The sequence below is a fragment of the Ahaetulla prasina genome, chromosome 2 (genome assembly GCF_028640845.1).
Source record: "Ahaetulla prasina isolate Xishuangbanna chromosome 2, ASM2864084v1, whole genome shotgun sequence".
Taxonomy (NCBI): Eukaryota; Metazoa; Chordata; class Lepidosauria; order Squamata; family Colubridae; genus Ahaetulla; species Ahaetulla prasina.
Window position 1 is genome coordinate 227,246,623 of NC_080540.1, and position 17,142 is coordinate 227,263,764.

At 36.4% G+C, this 17,142-nt stretch overlaps 1 protein-coding gene across 10 annotated transcripts in view; it reads right to left on the reverse strand.

Moving 5' to 3' along the window:
- The window catches only part of JAK2 (Janus kinase 2), an 85,240-nt gene that overhangs the window by 21,678 nt on the left and 46,420 nt on the right, over positions 1–17,142 (reverse strand). For 7 of the 10 annotated variants that reach the window (XM_058166305.1, XM_058166300.1, XM_058166302.1 and 4 more), the window contains 8 exons: positions 15,871–16,192; positions 14,567–14,686; positions 9,119–9,276; positions 7,498–7,609; positions 6,336–6,522; positions 4,898–5,025; positions 3,976–4,110; positions 2,381–2,468 (listed from right to left, as the gene is read on the reverse strand). In XM_058166305.1, coding sequence (XP_058022288.1) covers positions 2,381–2,468; positions 3,976–4,110; positions 4,898–5,025; positions 6,336–6,522; positions 7,498–7,609; positions 9,119–9,276; positions 14,567–14,686; positions 15,871–16,192 — 1,250 coding nt within the window. The remainder of the gene's footprint in view (positions 1–2,380; positions 2,469–3,975; positions 4,111–4,897; positions 5,026–6,335; positions 6,523–7,497; positions 7,610–9,118; positions 9,277–14,566; positions 14,687–15,870; positions 16,193–17,142) is intronic. The other 3 variants (XM_058166308.1, XM_058166307.1, XM_058166310.1) reach the window with 1 other exon arrangement.

Below are 17,142 nucleotides of genomic sequence, written 5' to 3' on the forward strand. Positions count from 1 at the left end.
TTTCTAGGTAGCCAGACAAAACAACTGCACTCAGGAGCATTATCAAATACAAGTACGGAAATCCTCAACTTGAAACCACAATTGGGGTCAGAATTTCCATTGCTAAGTAAGGTGGTTCTTAAGTGAGTCATGCTCAATTTTACAACCTTTATGCACCATTGTTAAACGAATCACTGCAGTTGTTAAGTAAACCAGGCAGCTGTTAAGTGAACCTTGCTTGTTGGAAGCTGTCTGGGAAGGTCAGAAATGGCGATCACATGACCGCAGGATGCCGCAACCACCATAAATGCTTGTCGGTTGCCAAGCACCCAAATTATGATCACATGAATGCAATAGTCGTAAATGTGAGGATCAGCTATAAGCCACTTTTTTCAATGCCGTTGTAACTTTGAATGGTTGCTAAATGAATGGCTGTAAGTTGAGAACTACTTGACTTAATATGACTGTATGTTATGGAATACATAAAGCACAGTCTTTCATTAATTTCTCAAACTCCATCCTGTCTCTGAAAAGTTGGGGACAGTATTAACAACACAAGCTGATGTCAAATGTGTGCAAGATTAAATTCAGGAAAGCACCAATTACTTTTTTATCAGTTTAGGATGGTAATCAAATCTTTCCTAGTATTTTGCCAGCTAAGCCACCTGAATTACAGCAAAACAACCTCATCGCCCTCTATTTATTACACATTACCGGAAGATGTGAATTTCCTTTTGCTGACTCACAGAGCTAAGCAGAAATTTTTTCCCACAATACCAAATATAAAGCAGCAGATCCAAAAAGTGTTTGATCAAGCATCCTAGATAAGCAAAGGTGAATTACAACTTCAGACCAATTTAGCCACAAGATTCTACTTGCTTATCACATCTTGACATGATAAACAAATATGTTAACTGACAAGATCCTAATAGATTTCCCCAGATCTTGACTAAGCTGGGATTAGCTCAAGGTTCTCCAACATACAGGCTATACAAGATTCTTTATTCCATACTCAGCAGAAGCAACCACAACAGGTGTATGAGTTCTGCCATCGTGAATTTGCAATTTCCACTTAATGTTCACTTTGGGTCAGTTTTTGGTGCTTCTTTCCACCCTTCCTATGATTTAATGAACTTTTTATCCAATACCCTCTCGCCTTGAAGGCAGGTGGTTCTTCATATACCTGACATTCTGCCCTTAAAAAATCTAGTTGGTGGGACACACAGTTTTATTATCTTCTGGTAAGTCTCAGGAGCAGTCTGTTTCAAGATTTCAGTGTAAGGAACAAAATAATCAGAATATCCAGGTCTGCTGCAATTTTAATACAAGCCATAAAATCTTACTTTTCAAAGTAGTTTTCATGGATAAGATGACGATTAAGAGATTTTAATAATGGACTATCGTATGGATATGATGCATAGTTATTATCTTAGGCTATTCAACTTTTTAATGAAGCAAAAATGTACGTCAACATGAAGCAAAAAGTCATTAAGAAAGCACTTAATAAAAAATAACTTACACATACACACTTTCAAAACACACAATAGTCATTATATTAGAATTCATTGTAATTTGGTATAATGAGGACCCCTAATTTAAATTTTTTTTAAAGGAGATTGGGCAACTAAAGGGAGAAGCTATCAATGACTATCGATCACAGGTTGTATTCTTTGAAACCCAGCTGCTATAGAGAAGGGCTGTTACCAATTTACACTTGTGATCGTCTTGATAGAATAGAATAGAATAGAATAGAATAGAATAGAATAGAATAGAATAGAATAGAATAGAATAGAATAGAATAGAATAGAATATCAAGAATAGAATTCTTGATTGGCCAGGTGTGATTGGACACCCAAGAAATTTGTCTTGGTGCATATGCTCTCAGTGTACATAAAATAAAAGATACATTCATCAAGAATCACTTCTTAATGTACAACACTTAATCATAGTCATAGAGAACAAATAAGCAATCAATTCATATTAGGAAACATGAAATAGAAAGATTCTATTTGGTTCTATTATTAAAGTAAGTGAATGGTTGTTCTGATCCAACAGGATTCTTATGTATCAACAGAAAATTTGTAGCTCAGCCTGGTTATTTTCTTGCGGATGTTTCATTACTAAATCAAGGTAACATAATCAGTACCAGCACTGAGATGTTACCTACTTTGGTATTGGAACATTTGCAAGAAAGCAATCAAGCTCGGAGAGCACCAAGGACTTAACAGCATTTTTCTGTTTTCAAGAAAACGTATAATTGTTTTACACAAATGTGGTTAGTGTAAAACCTTCACTATTTCATGTTTTTGCCCTTATTAGTTATTCAAATACTGTATCTCTACTATAGAAAGAACTTTGCAGGGAAAAAACTCTAATCAGAGTACAAACTGGGTTTACTCACTTTCTTCTCCACAGACACAAACTCCATAATTTAATACTAAATGTTTGTAAGAAAGTTGACTCATCATGCTTGCTGCTTCAAAGAAAGACTATAAGAAAAAGATAACAGTAAGAAAATGAGTCAAAGTAAGAACTGGTTGGAATTAAGTCAGTTATATTGTCACATCTCTTCATTCCCTGTCTTCTGCTACTACTACTTGTTGCACAATTAATTCTGCAGGACTGGTCTCAGAATTTTTTTCCCAGAATTCATTTGCCACCATGAACAAGTACTTTAATAATAGATATTGTGGAATATGTCAATGGGCTTGGGAAACGAAAGGACGAGGTGCTACCCAGGAAACTACCAGATAAGAGAGGTATAGTAAGTATAAAAGTATAAAGTATAAAGTATAAAGTATAAAGTTCCCATTTGAACCATTAGGGCCGATCCTTTCTTTCTCTGACTATTAAGCCCCTGAGGTTTAATAGTCAGAGAAAGAAAGGATCGGCCCTAATGGTTCAAATGGCAGTGGGAACTTTATACTTTCAGACTTGCAAAATTCTGTTAATTAAAAGAGAATCAGTTCATCTTGTTGCATTTCCTGTCTGGTTTTATCAGGGAGAGCTGGCAACAGTGTCATTCACTGGCGAGAGGTAAATTTGTGATGAGCATCTGAATGCTTTTCATATTGGATCATTATACTGTAGATGGCATACTGATATATAGAAATAAGATTCAACGAAACAAAGATGGGAACAATTAACAAATCAGTCATTAGGAAATTGCTTTTGAATTCCAAGGTACAGAATTTTTTTATAGTCAAGAGACAAAATTTCATAGAGAACTTTTATCAGCTATATCATATTATCAAATTCAACACATTTGCTTTCAGAAGGCATGGAAAAAGCTGACACAGACAGTTTATCTCCTAACTTGATGGTGCAGAATTATCTTAATTCCTATTTGGTATAGACATTTAATCAGTATCTCTTAAAAAATTTCATGGAATAATCAACTTCATAATATAAGAATTTATTAGAACTCCTAGCCAGCAATAAACAACAAACCAGTCTGCACTACCAGAGAAAGACTGGAAGGAGAAGTCTATATTTTTATTTTTCTGAAATCATGAGATCAATTTATTAAAGTACATAGATTAAAGTATATTTATTTAGAGTGGGTGTAATATTTTAGTATAATCTCTAAGCCAACCCCAATTCAGTACTGAATTTCAAATTTAAGTTGCTGAAACTTCAGCAACTTAAAGAAATGGAAGTGTATATTTTGTATAAATTATGGGAGAATAAGAAAGAAGAAAAGCTGCCACTCAGATCTATTTTTGTCTCTTGGATATTCAAAATCCTACTGTATATCTAAAATGTGAGTAACTTTGCATACTTTTCAACAAAGGAAAATTCATCAGGTTTATTCAACTAAGAAATGGCTATCAACAGATAAATTTGACTTGCATCTTGGTTGTTCCTTTCTGTTGTGATGCTTTTTAATGCTTTGTTTCACTGTATATCATTTCAAACCATTATCATAGCCAGTAGTTAAAAAGTAGTGTTTTTTATTAATATTAATAATCGGACTTTTAAAATTAATATACAAACCTCGGAGTAATGTCTGTGTGTTTTATCCAGAACTTTTAGCAAGACTTCAGTCTGATACAATTTACCATAGTCTCCTACTTCTTTCCTTACTCCTTTGAAAATTTTAGTGAAGGTGCCCTGTCCAAGGCTTTCATTCTACCCAAAAAACAGAAACAAAAAAGCCAAAATTTGAGATTAAAGGAAAAGATTAGTCAAGCATTTTAGGTCACGTGAAAAACAATCAAACATGTAAAAATTTAAAAAAAACAACCCACTAATATAAGAAGGTTGCTTTGGAGCAAGGCACTACTGAGCCTTGAGCTTTTTTGGAACCAGGCCACGGAAGTGGGTGAGTGCATATGCAATCTATTTGCAAGAGTGATGGGCGCATGTGCCTGCTACTCATGCAAGTGGAGTTGTGTGTGTGTGCTCTGCCACCGCTCACGCAGATGGGGATGCATTCATGGGTGCACTTACCCACCACTTCTGGAACCATCCCTTCCCCCTGCCCCCACTAGTCCACAAAGTCGGAAAGGTTGGGGAACTCTGCTTTGGAGCACTGAGATATTTTTAGACAACAAATTAAATAGCCTCAATTTTAAACACTAAAGAACTATAAACTGAGGGTGGGAAAGGCTGTAACAAGAACAGCTCAAGAACTCATCTTTATCTTAATAAAAGCACAAATCTATCTTAAAAAGGAAATTACACATCCTATCTTAATATTGTATGAATTAATGAATTTACTTACATAGTAAATGAAATTCAATTTTCAACGAATAATGAGGGGGAACCTTACATCTTATATTTATATGCTTTTATCGTAATAAACATCCAGCTTTCGGTAAATGCAATAGTATAGAAATTATTTCCAGTAGCACAAACCACTGAGAAAAAGCCCAAGGATATTTAAATTAATTGAACTTAATTCTAAGGTGCTTACAAAGATAAGATCTTCATTCCGAATTTTGTGAAAAACCATCTGATTGACATTATTATGTCTCTGCAAAGTAGGTGATGTTGGCATATCAGAATCTCCATTGCTCCTGAAGATAAGAAGGTTGGACTTATCTGGAAGAAGAAGTCAATGGAGTGTTAAATTCTCACAACCATATTTTACTCGCTTGAGTTCTAGCCCAATATATAAATGATTTCCACCAGATAATTATTATATAAGCTGATAGAGAATGTTAAGAAGTGTCTATGGGGGATGGCTCATTTACAAATAAAAAAATGAAAAACAAGCAAATACAACCCTTGCATATGTAACTAAAAATGTTAGACAATATATTTGTTTCACTTTTAACCAAAGTAAAAGCTAATAATTACTACATACAATATTCTGCACTCAGCCTATATAAATTTCTATGTAAATTTACATAGCTTCCTATGCAAATTTTGATTAATAAAAGTGGGTAACTGTGGGGTTGTCATTGCAACTCTCGACCTAACAAAACTTCCAATTTAACAAAAATGGGGAAAGAAGCAAGCATGGAATAAAAATACAATTAAGTTATCTCCCAAAGGTGCTTTTGTTCCAGAGGCAACTGGCCTTTCTTTGAAGACGTTTCGCTTCTCATCCAAGAAGCATTTTCAAGCTGTCCAGAGCACAGCAGCTCCAAAGCTAAGCTTGTATAACAGTGCACGGAATCCAAACAGATTATAGAATCCTCTAGTGGAAGATGGAATGACTTAAACACTTCCTATATTTTAGGGTTAGCAATTTACATTCTTCTTTTACTCCTTTCGTCCTTATCCTAATCCCAATGTATCACAAATACACACAAATATCACTTGTGCCATGCATTCTGGACACTCAGTGGAGCATACAACTTTTATTGCAGGAATGTGGAACTTAAACTGGACTGAGAACAAAATCGTTCCCAAATTCCAAAAGATCCAATTATATCAGTCAGTGGGGGAGGATGGGTTGCAAAACAGAGCTTCAGTATTTTGACCAGCATCCTTCTACATGGCAAAATGTTCTCTGCGGTGAAGACAGCAACTGCTCTTCACCCCTCCTTTCCTCTTTATCTATCCTAATCTTATCTCATCTCATCTCTCTAATCTTGTCTATTAATCCTAGTGTCTGTCTGTCTGTCTGTCTGTCTGTCTGTCTGTCTGTCTGTCTCTATCTATCTATCTATCTATCTATCTATCTATCTATCTATCTATCTATCTATCTATCTATCTATCTATCTAATTTGGTGAGTGTACCTATGAATATGTATATGCCTATAGGAGAACCGTGTTGTTAAAACTTCTGCTCTTTTATTGTTTAATGTAGGTCTTTGTATTTTTCTCAAATGACAGCTATTTTTCTAGTTCAGTTAGCTACACAATTATTATCATCCTCAACAAATAAAATTCAAATTGTTTACCTTTTGGCTTTGGAGGGCAGCATCTGGTAAACTGGAAAATCATACTATCCGACCGGACAGTTTCTGTGCGGTAACAATTCAACAAATCCACAAGGTTGCTAAAACTTTTTCTAGTTCCAGTGAGATTATATTCTCCATTTTCATTTTTTGTTATCAAGCAATGTTTATAATCAATTATACTGTCTTGCTGCAAAATTTAAGGAAAGTTTAAAAATGACACTTCAATTCAACGCTTTTATTTGTAACTTTGTAAATTTAATCAAATGTCATACATAATTCTAATTTGGCAATCAGGACTAGGAATATATCTTGTAGCCATATTGGATGGGCAAGTGAAGTTAAAAAATTGAGAGAACAGAAGAGAACAGTTTTTATGGCAAAGGAATGGCTGGGTAGGACATGACTCATTCTAGTTCATTACTGATCCCTTTGTAGCTTTCTAACATTCACTCATCACACAAACTCCATTACAAACAATGGAATAGGTTGATGGAGGGAACAAAATTATGCTTTAATTTTACTCTGAATATCCAGCTATCATGACATTAATATTTACACATGCAAAGTGTAAAATCTGGTCTATTTTACCTGCTCTAAAAATGCCATCTAATACAAGGCTAATTTTGTTTTAATCTACTACAACAAAGCTTGTCGGAACAAAGGATTGACACAGCTCAACACTTCAGTATTGTTTAATACAAAGGAACTGAACTGTACTGCTAAGAGTTCCTTTAGTATATAAAAAATAAAGTTGTATAGCAAACATTTTGATTTTTCATAAAGCAAGCTCTGAACCTGAATCATTTTAATTGCTTTGCATTCTACTTAGAAATATCACAATAGCAATAGACAAAAAAATTGGCAACTTAAGAGGCTTACTATATGAGAACACCAGCTTGTTCTTCAAAATTTATAACTTTTAAAGTAAATTGCAGATACTTATGAACAATATACTTTTTTTAACAAATAAAGAAACTTATCACTTCTTGATAAGTTATTCTCAAAACATAGGTACTGATGTTATTCTGAAAACAAAGGATGATTTTTCCCCCTAAGAGTCAAGAAAAGCAATAGATAAAATATAAATATATATCCAAAATAAAAGGAACTGAAATCTTAAGCATAAGCAAAGCACTTAGAAATCTGGTTCCTTAATACTAACCTGCACGGCAAAGGTAAGAAAGTATTTATTAAACTCTTTTGGACTGCAACGAAGAACATAATAGCCACTCTGATTGCCAGCTTTTTTCAATTTACTGATTGCAAAGTCCATGCTGTTTAAAAAAAAAGGAGGAAAAACAAAATATTAAAAAGAGCGAATACTTCTGAATTACAGAATATATTGGGATATAGCAAATTTTTCACAAAAAGAATCTGTCAGTGAAATGGCAATTCCAGCAAGACAGACACAGACTTCAGAGGATAATTAGAACTGCAGAAAAAACAATTGCTACCAACCTACCTTCCACTGTATACTGCACTAGTCAAAAAAGAGGGCTGTGATAATATTTAGACCTCTCACATCCTGGACATAAACTGTTTCAACTCCTACCCTCAAAACGACGCTATAGAGCACTGCACACCAGAACAACTAGACACAAGAATAGTTTTTTCTGAACGCCATCACTCTGCTAAACAAATAATTCCCTCAGCATTGTTAAACTATTACTAAATCTGCACTACTATTAATCTTCTCATCATTCCCATCACCCATCTTCTTCCACTTATGACTGTAACTTTGTTGCTTGTATCTTTACAATTTATATTGATATTGTTTTCTGATTGCTTATTTGTACCCTATGACTATCATTAAGTGTTGTACCTTTTGATTCTTTTTTTTTTAATTCAAAAAGTTTTACAAAATTTTTCCCCCCCTTCCCCCCCCTCTCCCCCTCCCTTCACAACCCCCCTCCCCCCCCCAACTTCCCGGAACGAACACAAGGTATAGTTAAAAATAAAACAAACATATGCTAAAAATTTTTCATCCCAACTTAATTATACCCCTACAATCATCAATTCCTAACTTCCCCCGAAAACAATCAAAAATACCTTTTGATTCTTGATGAACGTTATCTTTTCTTTTATGTACACTGAGAGCATATGCATCAAGACAAATTCCTTGTGTGTCCAATCACACCTTGGCCAATAAAAAATTCTATTCTATTCTATTCTATTCTATTCTATTCTATTCTATTCTATTCTATTCTATTCTATTCCTATTCTATTCTATTCTTCTCCCTTGATTGAATTAAAACTACTCTTTCCACATTTCTTTTAGTAAATAAAAAAAAAATGCTAGAATTACTGTATTTCCCATTTCCTTGACCTGTTCTTTCACCAGCAGAATGCCACCAACAAAAATTTACAAAATTTACAACTAGTTACAGTGGCACTTGGGACGTGAATCTCCAATACTAAGTAATGTCACATTAACTCACTGCTTAACAACAGCAATCAAGCTGCATTCCCCTGGCCCTGTTGGACCCATGTGAAGCTCCAAAACATCTTAAGAAGTTTACAAATGATTTGGCCAAAGGGCAGGTACAGACTTGGGAACATAGTTTAGCATAGCCATCAGCTGGCTCACAAATGGCCAGACGATATTCCTCAATATCCTCCATGTTGCATCTATAACCATGGAAGCAAGTTGTGTGTACAAGTGAGCAAGGCTAATGTACACAATGATTACTGTGTTCCCAAATGCCTAGCCTAGTATCCGATGTGCCTCTAGTTCAAAAGGTTATCCATTCCCAAGATAAATGTTAGAACAAAGTATTACTTACGAAATTGGCCCATGGCAATTGCTTTGGATATTTTCAAGAACTGAAGGAGGTGCCACCTCTTTACAAAGGTAATGATGAGCATCCGCTGTTAATCTATAATATCCATCGATTAGTGATACAAAAGAAAGAGCTTCTTTTAATGAATGAAATTCAGCTTCCTGTAAAAGACAAGGAGAAAAAATGTGGTAGAGAATGTGAAGTAATACAATGCAAATTACAAAAAAATAGCATGCAGTCAATGCTATGCGCTGAGATGAATAAGCATGAGTTTTCTATCTTAACATTATGTTTTTGAATAATGCTATTTATTTATTCAATTTATGTGAGTGCTGCTCATTCCTGAATACTGTGGACAGCAATGCAGACACCATAGATGTAATGCAGATTTAAAAGAGTACCAATTAAGAGTAATATTTGTAGCTCAAGGTTGTAGCTCACTGCTGTATCCTTGAATAACAGAAAAAAAGAAAAGAGCATCTGTATAACATATTCCAACAAAATGGACATCCACACAACTTTATCAAAAAGTGCTTGACCACTCAACCCAATATAGCACAATCACCATCACAAGCCCTAAAAAGCGTAACACTGCCATACATCAAGAACACCTCAGAAAAATGGGGAGAAACAGGCTCAAGCTCAATCCCTCCAAGACAGAGTGGCTGTGGATGCCGGCATCCCGGTACAGTCAGCTAAATCCGCGGCTGACCATCGGTGGCGAGTCATTGGCCCCGATGGAGGGGGTGCGCAACTTAGGCGTCCTCCTGGATGAACGGCTGTCTTTGGAAGATCATTTGACGGCCGTCTCCAGGAGAGCGTTTTACCAGGTTCGCCTGGTGCGCCAGTTGCGCCCCTTTCTGGACCGGGATGCCCTGTGCACAGTCATCCACGCACTCGTGACGTCTCGCCTGGATTACTGCAATGCTCTCTACATGGGGCTCCCCTTGAAGGGCATCCGGAGGCTGCAGTTAGTCCAGAATGCGGCTGCGCGGGTGATAGAGGGAGCCCCTCGTGGCTCCGTATAACACCATCCTGCGCAGACTGCACTGGCTGCCTGTGGCCTTCGGGTGCGCTTCAAGGTTTTGGTGACCACCTTTAAAGCGCTCCATGGCATAGGGCGGGTTATCTGGGACCGCCTGCTGCTACCGAATACCTCTCACCGACCCGTGCGCTCTCACAGAGGGACTCCTCAGGGTGCCGTCAGCGAGGCAATGTCGTCTGGCGGCGCCCAGGAAGGGCCTTCTCTGTGGGGGCTCCCACCCTCTGGAATGAACTGCCCCCAGGACTTCGTCAGCTTCCGGACCTTCGGACCTTCCGCCGCGAGCTTAAAACATATCTATTTAACTGCGCAGGACTGAGTTAGATTTTAGTTTATGGGTTTTATCTTGGGTTTTAATTTTTATATTTTTAATTAAGGCTTTTGAATAAGTTTTTTAATTGTTTTTAGAATTGTATTTATTGTATTTTTTGCTTTTAAATGCCTGTAAACCGCCCTGAGTCCTTTGGGAGATAGGGCGGTATATAAATATAAACAATAAATAAATAAATAAATAATAAAAAAACAACAGATTACTACCACTATCTGGAATTAGCGTAGCATAAAAGCCAACTAAAGCCCTTCCTAAGTAAACTAAAAGACCCAGCAGCCCCAGAAAAAAAACCCCCAGAAATCATCTGCAACCTACAGTAATTTTTTTTAAATTTACATTTATATCCCGCCCTTCTCCGAAGACTCAGGGCGGCTTACAGTGTGTAAGGCAATAGTCTCATTCTATTTGTATATTTAAAAAGTCAATTTATTGCCCCCCCAACAATCTGGGTCCTCATTTTACCTACCTTATAAAGGATGGAAGGCTGAGTCAATCTTGGGCCTGGTGGGACTAGAACCTGCAGTAATTGCAGGCAGCTGTGTTTTAATAACAGGCTATCTTACAGCCTGAGCCACCACGGCCCGTAATGACTGCAACAGCCACTAGGTAATACAAACAGGCAGAAGACTGGCACAATGTATCAATGAACAGCAGCTAGAAATCAGAAGACATGATGAAAACTCTAATTTCACAACATATGGACAAACTTAACCATAGTTTCAATTGGGAAACTGACCATTTCCCAAGCCAAGTCCAAGCCAACCAAATTAATGCTATGAAATTTCTAGAAGACTGCCATTCTGACAAATTAGCCATCAACAGACACATAAACATAAACAACATCTACATACTATGCAGAGGCAATTAACAAACCCAAAAGGGAACAAAAAGACCAAAACATCTCTCACCAGCAATCAGCACCCAGATGAGCACAAATTAACTCCAAGACATCAGACCAACAATCAAGTAAACAATACCCAAACAGAATTGCCAAACAAGTCAGCAATAAATAGTCTAACCAAAGAACCCTTAAGACTACACCCACCAATACTGATAGGGCAAGCCATTAGAATATAAATTGAGAGCAAACCCCACTCCTTACTAGCACTTAAAATGTTATCTAGTTTGGGTATTGAAATGTCTGCAAGAAAACAACCAAGCTTAAAGAGCACCAGGGTCTCTAATTTAAAAGACTGAATGAACCCCTTCTTCAGATGATTAACCAAGAACTCCTTCAATGTACCTAACTTTTGAGTAATCATAGTATATATTGCCTCTTAGCTGGGATTTGAATTTCTGGCTTTATCAGGTGCAAACAATCAAAGTGGCTCCAGGATTTGGGTCAAGAGGTTCCTTTATTGTTGATTCCACTGTACACAAGAATCTTGCCAAACTGTCTGTTTTCCCTGTGAGAAAGCCAGATAGAAACCTAAGTGTTTGCCTCATATGCTTCCTCCTTGTCCTTTCAGCCACTGATTCCACCACAGGTTTCAAGTTAATGGTAAGGTCAGACACACAAGGAGGAAGCAATGAAGTTGTTTTGTCCTCCCCGAAAACCTTAGCAAACTCTGTATGCTCTTTTTTTTTTTTTGCAAGTAACAGGATTCAAGAGGGAGAGGAAGAAGCATTAAAGTGGAAAGCTTACAAATGGTGCTTCTAGACATTTCTGAGATGGAAAAAAAAGTTAGTTGCAGTGAACATTTGGATCATGTGTTTGCAGCCAATCAATGCCTGTCACAATGGGAATATGTAAGGAACAGAATTGCAAGAATTCTTTGAAATCAGCCAAGTCTCATCTATTGTGAGCTATTTATATTGTACTGTAGTGTATTTCAGAACCTGAGGTTCAATGAAGAGTAACAGGGATAGTAAGATGCACTTGCCTGTTGCCAGTTGCTTGAGCCTCTTTTGAGGCCCTCTGATCTTTTTGGAGTATGTGCCTTTCTTAAGAGGTAGAGATTTTAAGTGGGTCACAGAGATCAACCTGATGGTCACTCCCAAGAATAAACAAACTGAATATACCTTGAGTCAGATCTAAAAGCACTGAATGTGGCCTTTGAGCTGCTATAAAATTAGTTGAACTTTTAACTTTTTAATGTAAATAAGTATTGTTGGCATCTATTACAGTCCAGCCAGTCAAGGAGAAAATAGAGATTATGTTTTTCAAAAGCAAACTGAAAGGTATACCTTTCAAAGAGCCACAAAGTAGTAATGAAGTTCAATTATCCTGACATCTGTTGGGAGACAAACTCTGCAAACATGTGTTTTGTTTTGTTTTTACTTTGAATGACTTTAAATCACCAGGTCACAGGCACTGCGTGCTTCTTCACCATGCAGGTGGATGAATTAGATGTCCCTTCCGAGTTTATGATTTTAATAAGACATTATTCAATAGCAAGGAACTATTCAAATTAACTATACTTGGTTTAAACATGCTTGAATCAAGTTTTATTTTGATTTAGCACCTTCCTCTTTTTTTGAAATACAGTGCTTGATCTATCACGCAAAGGACACAGGCTATATAATAGGTGTGGAAACAGAGGTGAAATGCAGCTGGTTCTATCTGGCTGGGGTGAACCGGTAGCGCCGGCAGTAGAAGGCTCCGCCCACCCATCCGGACGTCATCGCGTCCTGTTTCTGACACTCTGCGCATGTGCAGAAGGTTCTGTGTATGCGGAGAGATATTGCGTGCGAGCGAGTTCCCATTTGCGAAACGGTAGCAAAGGTAAGTGGATTTCACCCTATGTGGAAAATAGTTATGGGCCCTGATTTAGGCCCACTCAGTTCAGGATTTTAAAAGGTCCACATCAGTGTGTATTAGATCTCATACATCTACAAGAAGCCTTAGTATATGAGTCATTCCCCACCGTTATCTAAAGACAAAAATATGTGTTCTGTACATGTAGTTAATATCTAGAGTACATGATGATTATTATGTCAAAACCATCAACTTTCAGAACAAAACATAATTCAAGTCCTACAATTACAAGGGTATCAGCAAACAATTTTACACAGACTTAGAAAACATTTCATTTATCAAAAGAGTTATCCAACTGAGGTGGAGTGAATTTGCACACTATTTTTTATTTTAAAAAATCATGTAAGGATACTCTTATGTGAGGAAAAGGAATAAACATGGATATTTGACATGTCAATCTTATTCAGGCCTGTTTACAAATACCAATAGGTAAATCCCTCCAATATTTCCACACTGAAATAAGACCTGGATTTGGGGATATGTGCTTCTCTGTTTTCTACCCTCAAGAATAAAAATCTCTAAAACCTGATATTATCGTAGATAACACATTGCTTCAAATTCATTTGAAATGAAATGAATCTTGTTTTCCAAAAACAAGATTCAGAGTATCTAGGATTATAAATGTGATATTTTTCTGCAACTCCATAAAATAGCTGTATCTTTACCCACAACTGTGTATGGGAATAGGAAAGCAATGTGGTTGATTTAAAGAATAGCAAACAGGTGGTTGATTGGGCCTCTGGTGGCTCAACAGACTAAGCAGTCTGTTATTAACACAGCTGCTTGCAATTACTGCAAGTTCAAGTCCCACCAGGCCCAAGGTTGTCTCAGCCTTCCATCCTTTATAAGGTAGGTAAAATGAGGACCCAGATTATTGGGGGCAATAAAAGTTGACTTTGTATATAATATACAAATGGATGAAGACTATTGCTTAACACAATGTAAGCCGCCCTGAGTCTTTGGAGAAGGGCGGGATATAAATTCAAATTTAAAAAAATATTTGTGCCTCCCATCCACGTATTCTAAATGTTTCTCAGATTGGAAACTGGAACACTGTATAACGCTGACTGTAATATTTAGCAAATAGAACAATCACCCACATTAATCTTGTAAGAGAATAAGTAAGGGTTTGGAGGTCACCCTTAAAAGCTTCCTTTTCTAATTAGATAATTTCATTGTACATTGTAGAAATAACTGTTTCTATGATTGCCTTCTATGGCTTTATTAGATACCAAAGTACTGCTAAAATGCGAAGCATATTATCCAATCTATTTGACCAATTAATACTCATAACACAGTCACCAAAGTTAGCTACAGTACCAGATTCTTGCTGTCCTGTTTATGAATGGTTACAATTCTACTTTCTCCAGAATTTTCTTGATTTGCTTGCTTAATACTGACATCTATAATATCAGGAAAATCACAGTAGGTTTGTATGCCCTGCAAAAAACAAGACCAAAAAAATAATGTTGCTTTGGAAGATAATCATTTTAAATATTTAGATCAAGATTTGATGCAATTCCAATTTAATGTTTATAGATCTGACCTGCCAAACACTTTAGGGGGCCCATTGCTAATAAATATATGTGATGATAGTTTACATGGCAATAACTGAGATCTTTAGGACAGGAGAACACCCCTCTTCCATTTGCCCCCTTACAATATCTGCAGCCCAGCAGATATAGGGATTGGTACATAACCATATGATTAAAAAAATTAATAAAGATTTGGAAAGATTTCCAAAGGTCAACAAGTAGAAGGAATCCATCAGAATAAACTGTTGAGATATTACTCCATCCTCAAGCAGCAACTGCAAATTGTGGTGAAATGATTTCCAAACATTTCTCTTCTGTAGTTATATAAGGAAAACCTCATGAAATACAAAGTTGTAGTATTGCCGTTAAGGGACTGAACATTAAAGGAAAATTTATATACCAATACCACAGTGAAAAGTTAAAAATGCCGTTTTCTGTTTTACAATAATTTCTATTGCTAAACCAGTTTTCTCTGCAGTAACAATACTGGTAATCTTAAGTAGTCCAAGTTTGCAATTCTGCTGGTTTTCAGCACAAATTAAGAAGAATTACAGGTGCATTACTGTGCGTACATCTATAGTGTCTGTAGGCCTATATGAAGATTAAGAAGAAGCATGTAGCTGGAACTCCACAAGATTAACCAAGCTCCTGAATAACTGAGATTGTAGGGGAAAAGGTGCCAACTAAGATTTATAAAGCTTTTAATCTTCCATTCTGCCCATTAATTATCTTCTGGGAAAGTAGCTACTTAGCTACTATGTAAATTTTAATCATTATACAGTGTTGTTTCTAATTAGTTACTATGCATTCTCACAACAAAGCAAAGTCATTCAGTCATCCAGGTACATCTTAATAGGTTTCTTCTGAAGTTAAGCATGAAAGAACTTAATCAAATATTACGGGTTGACTCAGCCTTCCATCCTTTATAAGGTAGGTAAAATGAGGACCCAGATTGTTGGGGGCAATAAGTTAACTTTGTATATAATATACAAATGGATGAAGACTATTGCTTAACATAGTGTAAGCCGCCCTGAGTCTTCGGAGAAGGGCGGGATATAAATGCAAATAAATTTTTTTTAAAAAAATTACCTCATCTGCAAGCATCTCACTGGCATTTTGTTTTCCTCTGGGACACTGTATCCCGCCATTTCCACTTATAATAATGGTTGCAAAAGATTCTGCATTTGAAGGTTCTCTTCCAGGATCCTTCACTTTAAACACTTCTGAGTAAAAGGCAGTCTGGAGGGTTTCCAAATTAATGAGATACTTCAGTTTCAGATTTCTGGCAGTTGCTTTGCACTGGCTGAATTGTTGAATAAATTTCCGGAACCTGTACCTTATTCTTTTTCGTGTTAAAATATGATAATCTTGGATTTTTTCTCTGATGCATTTTGGCAAAAACATTTTGTAACTGTGAATAAAAGAACTACCAAATGAGCAATCAAACATCACTAAGAGCAATTCAAAAACAATTATTTTTCTACAGAAAAAAATCAAAGAGTTTACAACTGAGCATTTGTTGCACCAAATATTCTATCTATAGCCAACAAAACTGAGAATTTAAGCAGAGGGGGAAGAAATATACTGTATTGAAATATAGATAAAAAAACCAATTCAAGACCCTTGCATTTGCATATTGCCTTCTAATAAAATGAAGCACACTACTAGCTCCTTCAATTCTGCCAATATCTCTTTTCTGCAATCCAATGTAGTATAATGGACAATGTGTACATTTTAGAACTATGGAGATGAAACTGCTGACATACTGCAGATCAGTCATATCTTTCAGAGTTGTACATACTGTACTGAAAGCTTTGGGGAAAAGTACAAAATCACGTGTGCATTGATTTTAATTTTCAATGTGTGAACAAAATAGAGCTCCCACCCATCCTTCATTCTGCATTTTTGTTTGAGGGCCCTCTAAAACAGATGACTATGCAATGCTGGGATGGATGGTGTGTGTGTGCGTGTACAAAAGGAAGAAAGAATTGACATTTCTGATTGCACAATTACAGTGCAAGGATCTGTTGGGGCTTCTGCCAACAGATCTGACAACCTCAATTACTGGTTGTGAAAAACAGTTAATAGGTTCAGAAGCAGTTATTGTTCTAAACCTAATGGATATGCATGTTTTTGTTAAAGAAAGTAGAAGATCATGACAGAAAGAAGAAATTCCCCTTCATACAATTCTTTGTCATCGCTACTTTAACTTTACTCTCATCTATAGCAGAGGCATTAACCTTTGCCACCTAATACCAATACTTCCATATGAATTGCAGTGATCTATCTAGAAAACATATATGAGAATGTACTTTTACATATGATGTATAGGCAGTTCATGTGCCATTTCAAAAAATAATT